The sequence below is a fragment of the Sinocyclocheilus grahami genome, unplaced genomic scaffold (genome assembly GCF_001515645.1).
Source record: "Sinocyclocheilus grahami isolate Dianchi unplaced genomic scaffold, SAMN03320097.WGS_v1.1 scaffold158.1, whole genome shotgun sequence".
Lineage (NCBI taxonomy): Eukaryota > Metazoa > Chordata > Actinopteri > Cypriniformes > Cyprinidae > Sinocyclocheilus > Sinocyclocheilus grahami.
In genome coordinates, this window is record NW_015505337.1 from 814436 (window position 1) to 824093 (window position 9658).

At 33.0% G+C, this 9658-nt stretch overlaps 1 protein-coding gene across 3 annotated transcripts in view; it reads right to left on the bottom strand.

The window, feature by feature from the left end:
- Positions 1-223: 223 nt before the first annotated feature.
- LOC107592775 (fibrinogen-like protein 1) overlaps positions 224-9658 on the bottom strand; it is a 46210-nt gene continuing 36775 nt past the window's right edge. For all 3 annotated transcript variants that reach the window (XM_016282330.1, XM_016282326.1, XM_016282327.1), the window contains one exon: positions 224-634. In XM_016282330.1, coding sequence (XP_016137816.1) covers positions 551-634 — 84 coding nt within the window. In that variant the 3' untranslated portion in view covers positions 224-550. The remainder of the gene's footprint in view (positions 635-9658) is intronic.

The following is a 9658-nucleotide window of genomic DNA, read 5'->3' on the forward strand; positions in this document are numbered from 1 at the left end:
TTATTATTATCATTATCAATGTCCTTTTTTTCAGGATTCTTTGATAAATATAAAGCTTAAAAGAACAGCATTTATTCAAAATATAATTTTTGTAAAATTATAAATGCTGTCTTTATACTTTTTTTAAATAAATATAAATATGTTTAGTGTATAAACTAATACATAAAACCATACTTACTGTAATAACAAAGCCTCATCAGCTTGATTCGAGTGCTGCCTGCATTATTAAACACCACACAACAGTGTTTATAAAAACCTCAGATTTTCTCTACATCAAAAATGCCAATTGCTTCTCATATCGCACAAATAATAGAGTTCAGACAGAGTACAAATTCACATCTCCAGGTGTGAGAGGCATTCAATGTGTGCAGGAATCTGAGGCAGGCAGGACCCCGGCGAGTGGCTCCTTTTCACCCGGTCAGCAGGACAGGAGCCGAGCGAGCCAGCGGACCAGCAGGAGTGAGCCCCTCCTGGGGTAAAAAGCAGCTCCTGCTGCCCCTGCCGCACAGCACGGCTCCAGAGCTGGGGGCGAGACAGGGGGAGGCCACTTCTATTGGACAGGAGACTCACCATCAGCCAATAGGACAGCAGGGAGCAGTCTGATGCCAGGTGCCTCATCTCCAACTACAGGTGGCTGCAAATACATAATCAATTCTGTAATTTCTCACCTACAACTGGGAGCTTGGATCGGTGTTAGACAGCTTGAGGTTCGTGTAATGAGCTTGTTGGACGGACATTGCCTTATTGGTGTGTTTTAAGATTCTTAAAAGCATATTCATCATTTTCAGGCTATAGTCCTATTTATTACTCTTCATCAGTATGAATAATAGAGGATTCGGAAAGTATCTGAATTTGACCATTGTTACATTAAAGGGATAGTTCACCCAAAAATGAAAATTATGTTTAATCCCCCTTATGTTGTTCCAAACCTGTGTGAGCAGTATGGTAAAAAGTAGGGAAATGTGTATATTCCATATGGAAGTCAATTACCAACATTCTTCAGAATATCTTCTTTTGTGTTAAACAGAAAAAAGAAATCCGTACAGCTTTGGAACAACATGAGGGTGAGTAAATAATGACAATTTTTCATTTTTGGGTGAACTCTCACTTTAAAGAGCTTTTTTTTTCTTTTCTTTTTATTGTATAAATGAATGTATTTAGGTTATATTTTGATTAAAATAAAAAAATAATTAATAAGGAAATTAAGATTATAATTAATTAATAATAAATGAATAAATTAATATATATTTTACCATTTTGTTTAACTGTGCATGCACAAATATTTTTAAATAGTTTCTGTAGTACACACAATTAAATAAATGCATTTATGTTTACAAAAAAAAAAAGCTGGCAAAATATAACAAAAATAGTTGGATTTATTAAAAATTAATATGGATTTCATAAATTATCTTATTTGTGCCTCCTATAATGATATTACATTCAGTTAATTATAATTAATATGCTGACTCAACCTCTTTAATTAAGCGATACAAAAAAAAGTATTTTAATTGATAAACAGTGGATAGTGGCCAATAGTCAACATTTTGAATCTAATAAGCAAGTGTAAAAGGACTGGATTGTGACAACATCTCTTTACAGATTCACTCTTCAGATAAGCTTTAGTGACTTTACAATGCTAGTATTCCTGTGGTATGTTTCTCTGAATAAATCTCTATTTCTATTAGTGGCCACATAATCTGCAAAGTATTTATTAAACCAAATAGATTACTTGGATGCAAGCGAGTCACACAACAGTGTGTCTGTTTTGAAGCAAACCTGCATGTAAAACAATTCTAAAATTAAATCTATAAATAAGATATAAGATAAAGATTACTGTTGAACCCTTTTATTTAAAAAGGAATGGTCAGTTTCAAAATTATATTGCTTTAAAATGGCTTTAAATTTACATACTATTCTCAACTGGACTGATGTCTACACATCAGGGACCACAAATTGGGCTAAATATGAAGTAACATCAAGCTGTGTTTACTTATATAATACACTGTTCACTCTGATGCCTGTCAGCTAATGAACCGTTCTGCATCAAATACCCAAATACTGAGGTCACAGGCAAATTAATGAAAGCTTAAAACAATAAAACAAAACTTTCTAAATGTATAAAAAATTACACAACATTTTTGCTTTATTGTCTTACTTATTATTTGCAAGGGTTTCTGCATGGCATGACTGGCTGTGAATAAGTTTACATTCACGCCAGCATTATTCTGAATGTATTGATCGGTCACCAGGATTGCTGATCAATGTTCTGAACTACTGTAGGTTCTTGCACAATAAACGTCTCTCACGAAACAAAAACTCAAATAAATGAAACCATAATTAGTCTGCATCATTACTGCAGTATTCAAAAGCGGTGAGGGAATCCAATGGAAGAAGGGAGGGGTTTGTTTATTGAGATTTATGATCAATATGAAAACTTTGCTTTTAAACATGACGTGGGTTGAAAAGTTTATTTATTTATGTATTTTTTTTCTGCAAGAGGATTTTTTTTTTTTGAATTGTGGGACTTTAATGGCATTTCCACATAATGGGGACCACTGAAACATACAGCTGGATGAGGTTTGATGTATTTACTGAAATTCTGAATGTACCTGTAAGTTAAAGTGTAATAGTTAATGGGACACAACATTGCATAGTTTTTCTTTTCTTCTGTCTGGTTCACCTTGAAAACAAGCTAAAAAGAGAGAAAAAATTCTACTCTATAACGTATAATCTGTAAAATCTAATTGGTTGTAATTTAGAAAATTAGAGTTTGGTTTGTAAACAAAATATTCAAGATAGAATAAATAGTATAAAATAGTGTATATCTGGACATGCGATGGTCAGATAAAAAATAGAAAACATGCAAAATCACGGCCTTTACTAATTACTGATGTTACACCAGCAAACTGCATCCATTAACCATTTAATGAAAATCTTTTCTAATCTAAATGAGTGTTGATTTATATGATGTGTATTAGCCTTTTTAACGCTAAAGGAAGAGAATACACCTGCGATGCTCTCAAAGATATCCCATTGACACAAGTGCTCTGCAACTGAACACAATGAACTTTCTGGCACACTCGATTCACCAAAAGTAATTCATGACCTCTGAACGCCGAATTTTCCTCGGCAACACGAGAGCATTGATAATTAATATGCCTGGGGTAATTTGCAGGTGCGGATCTTGATTTATTCTTAGCCCTTTCCGGATACAATACCTCTGAAAGAGCAGGGGCAAATAATCAAAGAGCAACATTTCTGAGTCAATGAATTCAGGTTATATATAAATATATATAAAGCCATTTTAGCTGAAGAACACTTTAATAAACTGACTGTCCACCCTTTATTTGGGATAATTTATTGTGATAACAGAGGTTAAGCGACACACTCAATGTTTTATTAATCAACAATATGCAGATAGTTACCGACACATTAAAAACTAGAAGCAGTTCATTAAATCAAATTAAAGTGCATACTTCATCTGTTTTTGTAAGCTATTAACACCTCATAAATAATACATAGTACATGCAGCTCATGTTCACAACCACAGAGACCAGAGACTGAAAAAGACTGTGTTAGAGAGACCTCTACTGTTCTATACTTGTAAAAGCTATTTCATTTCACTTCAGGTTTATGAGGTTCATTTTCACTTGTAGAGTGAAATATGCCTATAACAAATAAAAAAAAAATACAATCAGTAATGATTGTAGAGTGAAATAGGCCTATTACAAATATAAAAAAATAAATAAATAAAATAAACTACAATCAGTAATGATTCTTGTAGAAATTTAGTGAATTTTCAGAAAGTCTTAGGTATCTTCAAACACACTTTTCACTGTTTATTTATATGCAGCACAGGATCATTTGTGATTTCTCTCTCTCTTTATTTATTTATTTACTATATATTTATTTATTTACTTTTTTTTTTAGTGTCATGAAAATTAACACCACAGTGTTGTTTCCACCCTATAATGATGTATTGTGTTCGTCGGATGACAACTTTAATTATTTTGAAGAAAAAAATGTTTTGTTTGTTTTACTAAGTCATTTTTCAAAAGATACCATTTTATGTATCCTAATAGACTCAACTGAATTATATTTTCACACTTTTGTATAATTTGACAAATTTGCAGCTTAATTACCTTGATTTTCCTTTATTTTCGCCACATATCACATTCATAATTGTATTCACATGCTAAATATTTTATCTCCAGATCTTCCTGACATTATTGTCTCCTTTATTTACAAATAAACACTTTTTTTAACTTACATTTTCCAACGGTGAGATAGTCCTATTTTATTATTATTATATTATATTATGCTTTCTTGTCATTATCCTTTAGAATGCTATTCTATGTTCTTAAAGATGGATTTTATGACACAGCAGGGAAAAAATTATGTGCAAATTGCAAAAGGTGAAATACCATTTCTCTAAAGTTCAATTTTGTTTTTAAAAATGCTAAAAAAGAATCAGCTTTGTCTGGTGTGCTGAAAATTACGCTACTGTGACATGATTTATAGTATTTCTAATATATATATATAATCTTTATATAATAATTGTCACATAATAAATATTAAAATGCTTTATATGTATTGTATGTTTTGTTATCATTTAGACCTTTATATATATATATATATATATATATATATATATATATTCAACCCTTTTTTGCTGCAGTTTTGAAGCAGTCTATTTTCATTCTATTATCGTCATCATTGGTCAGTTATCTCTTAAATTTGAACTAGGAAAATGGATAAAATCCATATTATCATTAAAATGCAATAGTGAAGCTTTAATTGATAGAAAGGAAAAAATAAAAACAAAACATGCTGTTTAACTTGATTTAAGCCTTAAATTTGTCAGAAACAAGTACATTCTTTGTGTAGAAGTCAAATATTGTCAAGTGATTCAGTTAAACATAGTTGCCGATGTGAGTGATATTTCATCATATTTTGGGCAAAGTTACACACTGAGAACACACATTAACCCCGAGAGCAACAAACAAAGATCACAGAATGCAAAGGGTGTATTAAATTAGCAGCAGCCCAGACGTCCTGGAAGATCTTCCAGCACCTGCATCTATCTCTCATTGACTCTCATCTCCCCTCACTCATCAGTATTCCCACACAAGAGAGCATCTCTGTTTGGGTGTTCTCCCTTCTGTCTCTCCTCAGGCTGATGTGGAGGACAGTGAACAAAAGTGGAACACAATCAGTACTGAGCAGCTGCTGGCATCCTGACCCCCAACCCACCCAACCCCTCTGTCTCCCACTCCCTCGCTCAGACACACACACAAAGCCTTGAAAATGACCACATAACCTTCACCAAACTGGGAATCTCCCTAGGCAACTGAGGGAGTTCTTCTCCGGTGGGACTGTATTCTAGTAAATCATCGGTGTCATGAGCTTACATACACACACATTCACCTACTTCAAGTCTTTCAAATGTGCTCGCAGTCTCTCCGCTCAACTTTTCATGAATATAGATAGATAGATAGATAGATAGATAGATAGATAGATAGATAGATAGATAGATAGATAGATAGATAGATAGATAGATAGATAGATAGATAGATAGATAGATAGATAGATAGATAGATAGATAGATAGATAGATAAAGAGTGTGTCATCTGGAAAGCATCTGCTGTGCACAAAAATCTGATAAACAAAATCTGATAAACATCTATAAGATGTAGGTTTTATAAACGTTCTAAATCATAAACATCTTAAAGAGATGTTCTACATGTTTATTTAACATCTGATAAGAGACAAACAAACACTCTAAAAATGTCTTCCAGATGTAAACATGTACATCTCAGAAACGTCTATTTAATGTACGTGTTTACATCTGGAAGACATTTTTAGAGTGTTTGTTTGTTTTGTGTGCTATGGGTGTGTGCATGATTATTTTATATATTTTATTATTTATTATTTACATTTATTATATTTATATGACAAAATGTGGGTGCAATTTGTGTGTTTCAAAAGTGAAAAAAAGTACACCTAAAGTTCAATATTGTTATTAAAAATGGTCCAAAGAATCAGTACTGTCTAGTTTTGGTTGTGTGTGTTGTTGTTTTTTCACGCTACTGTGTTTTTTGTTTTGTTTTTTGCACTACTGTCACAGAAAGTCAAGCAGAAGTCAGGTGACAGCTTCCTCGAAAAGAATATACCAAACACAGTATCATCTGCAATAATGAAAAATACAGAATCTATTTTGACTCAAAATATCAATTTCTTACATTACATATTTCTTTATAGGAGTTATAAGAGCAACATTTGTGAACAAACAAATGTCAGTGAAAACAATTAAACATTGTACTCATATAAATATATATATATATATAAGCATATTTATGTGCATTCTATACACACAACATAAATCAAATCATTAAAAATAAATAAATAAAGTCGAAAAAGAATTCAATGGCATAGTGACTGGTACTGGATGAAAACACTAGCTTGGAAATGTGACTTTAAATTTAAAGACCAGTAGATGGCAATCTTACCTCATTATGGGTGTACACATATTTGACGCAGCTCCTTGCTTATATTTTCTATTTTTTCTCACCACCATTCTTACTCTACCTGTATAGAGTGGCAGTGGCAGTTAAGTCCTTCCCTGAAGAAGCCGTTCCTTCAGTAAACCTGCTCTGACACGCCTAAGCACAGTCTCAAACAATCTTTCATTGCTACAAAAATATAAACGTTTCAAATAAAATGCTTGTGTTCAATTAAAATAGCTTAATAACTAATAAAAATAATCATGATCATTTCAATGTCTAATGGGTTTTACAACATTTAAATAAATCCTGAAATCCAGTGTTTCATGGCATAATGTCTCTGTTGTTTACTTGAGCTTTACTGGGCGGTGTGTGAGTTGGAGGAAGAGCTGCTCTGACAGCTCAATAAGTCATACATTTTGAGGCCAATGTGCTGAAGTTTTCCGGGTCTTAGTTAGGGAAAGAGGACGAAACATCTACATTTTCAACGCCCATAATTCGTTATATGGGTCAGATAACTGGATTTTATCGAGCTGTTTTGCTAATCGAGAGCGGTCACTGCTGCGTAACACAAAAACAAACGCGTAATTTTCGCTTCATTTAGGGACAGAAAGGCTTGTTTTTACTATGTTTTGTTTATTTTAAGAGCTCATATCGCATGTTAATGGTGATTAAATTATTGATACCACGATGTCAGTGAAGGTAAGTTTTGGCACAACACTGGGATAAACACTACTAATGAAATGACTGTGGCGCATTTGTCTCATACGAACTACAGCCAAACGATAATTAATGTTGCATGTTGTAGACGAAGTTCATCAGTGTACTTTATTAATGGACTGTATTTTAAAGTAAAATTACCACCCGATAAAATAGGGTGTATTACAACAAGAGTTGTATTTCCATGAAACGAATTCTAACAAAATGTTCATTAGTTTAGCTAGAGATTATTTATAGGTGATTTCACTAGTGTTTTGAACTGTATCATACACTGTTTACAAAACCAGTACTGATGCCCTACTTCTAAACGAATTCTATTGAGTCAGGCCTTATCCATGAATCATTTGAACCGGTTCGGTCAATTCATTCAATGACTGACCGGTTCTTGAGTCAAGAAAACATTGACACGTCCAGCTTGTAGTGCTTGAATCAAGGATTTGATTAATGAAGTGAAAAAGTTACTTCAGTATCAGAAATATGTACTGGTAAATATGTAATGTAGCCTACAACATAAGTGTGTGGCATGTTTATGAACACAAAAAAGCATTTAAATGTGCAAAAATGTTTCAGGCAACAGTAAATAGATTAGAAGGACTGTTATTTAATGTTAATCCATTCTATTTAGGTTCTAAATGAATTAAGCTCTGAACTAAACTGGGACAAACAAAGCTAGAATTATGAATGTAGTAGTATAAGTGATAGATTAAGTTTACTTTTTGGAACTGTTCTTCATTTATTTATTTTACAGCATGTAGGCCTATACAACACCAGGGTGTCAGGGATCACGTGTTAAGTTAATTACGTCACAATGTACAGGAATTGCAGGAATCTTTATTATTATTATATAGAGAGATTATTAAAATTAAGTATAGAGCATTTTCAAAACTATTAATACAGGATTCCAAACTGAACACACAGCTAGTTGTTCTTTCAAAACCTGCTGTTCTGCTTTTTGTGGTGTATATGTTTCTACACGGTAAACAAAAAAATAGATTATTGTGACGTTACAAGAGCATGTTCAATCAGAAACTGTAAATGATACTGTAAACATTTTGAAAAGAGTAGTACTTGCACTAGTTCATTGAGCAGTTCTATTGTTTACTACTGTACTGTGCTGCATAGCTGCTCTTCTTAATGAAATGATTTGAATTGATATTGTAGTTGACCTTTTCAGATTGAGGTTAGAGTAATTTAGTCTCTGTTTATCACAGAGTATAATGTAAAAATATTTTATTTGACATTTATTTGTATAAGACTTTATTTGGCGCATCAATTTTCCTCCTCCTGATGTCCACTTTTTTTAATGGGGCCCATGCCCACATTCTTTGGCATTTCTGATGGGCTCTTGTGCACAAAGTCATTGATTGGTACCTCTCATTTGCAGTCTTTCCTGCTCTGTGTTGACTTTGCAAATCAAAACACACACATTTTGAAAGTATATTGTAGACACTCAGTGGTTAGAGTATAAGAAAAATTGCCATTATTACACATATTCATTCATAATTTTGAAACTTTACAAAAGCACAAAATAATCATACATGGGGGGAAAAGTATGATTTGACAATAACCATAAAGATCAGTTAGATTAAATGATTAAAATAGTTAAATTGGTTACATTTATTTAAAAAAGAGAGAGAGAGAGAAAGAGAGACAGCAGATGCAAATGAAAAGTTTAGCTAATTGTATTATGAAGGCTGTTACTTAATGTTTGTGTATATGTTACTATTATCTGTTGGGGATTAGTACAAAAAATGTATTAATTTATTAAATTTATTATCATCACTTAAAACTTGCTGTATCTCAAAACCTAGTGATCTGCATTAGTAGTATTCATGGGCATTATATGCAGGTTCTGAGTCATCTAGGTACAAATATACACAAACAGTCAGCTGACTCAAAACCCACCTCAAAATACTGTCTAGGTAGGCACCTCACTAGGTCACAATGAGACAGGCCTTTTGTGTCACCTGTGTCCACCTTGTTGCTGTGAACAGGAATATGGTGCATCCTGTCAGGAATAGAACCCAAGGGAACATGTCATTCAGTGTACAGTGGTTTGGTCAGCATTATCATTCAAGTAAGCACATCCTTTTGATATGGATAAACACTCAGCACACTAAATATGGACGCTGAGCTTGGTTAGAGGTGGTTTGACACAGAAAACCAGTTTTAATGTTTTGGTTTACATGTTGGCTGTGTTGTGTGATGGCTGGTCATGCGGATGAGCCCTCATATGCGGAAATGAGGCTATAAAATCTTCCAGCATATAGTACGATGAAAAGGTGACACTGGACGAAAAATGTATTTCATTATAATATTTTCATTTGGGACCTGTTTGTTTTATTCTTGGAGCAGATGAGGAAGCTTAACTTTATTTTTATAATGTCATACAGTATAATGTTACACGTGTAACATCTATATACAGAATTGTTAGT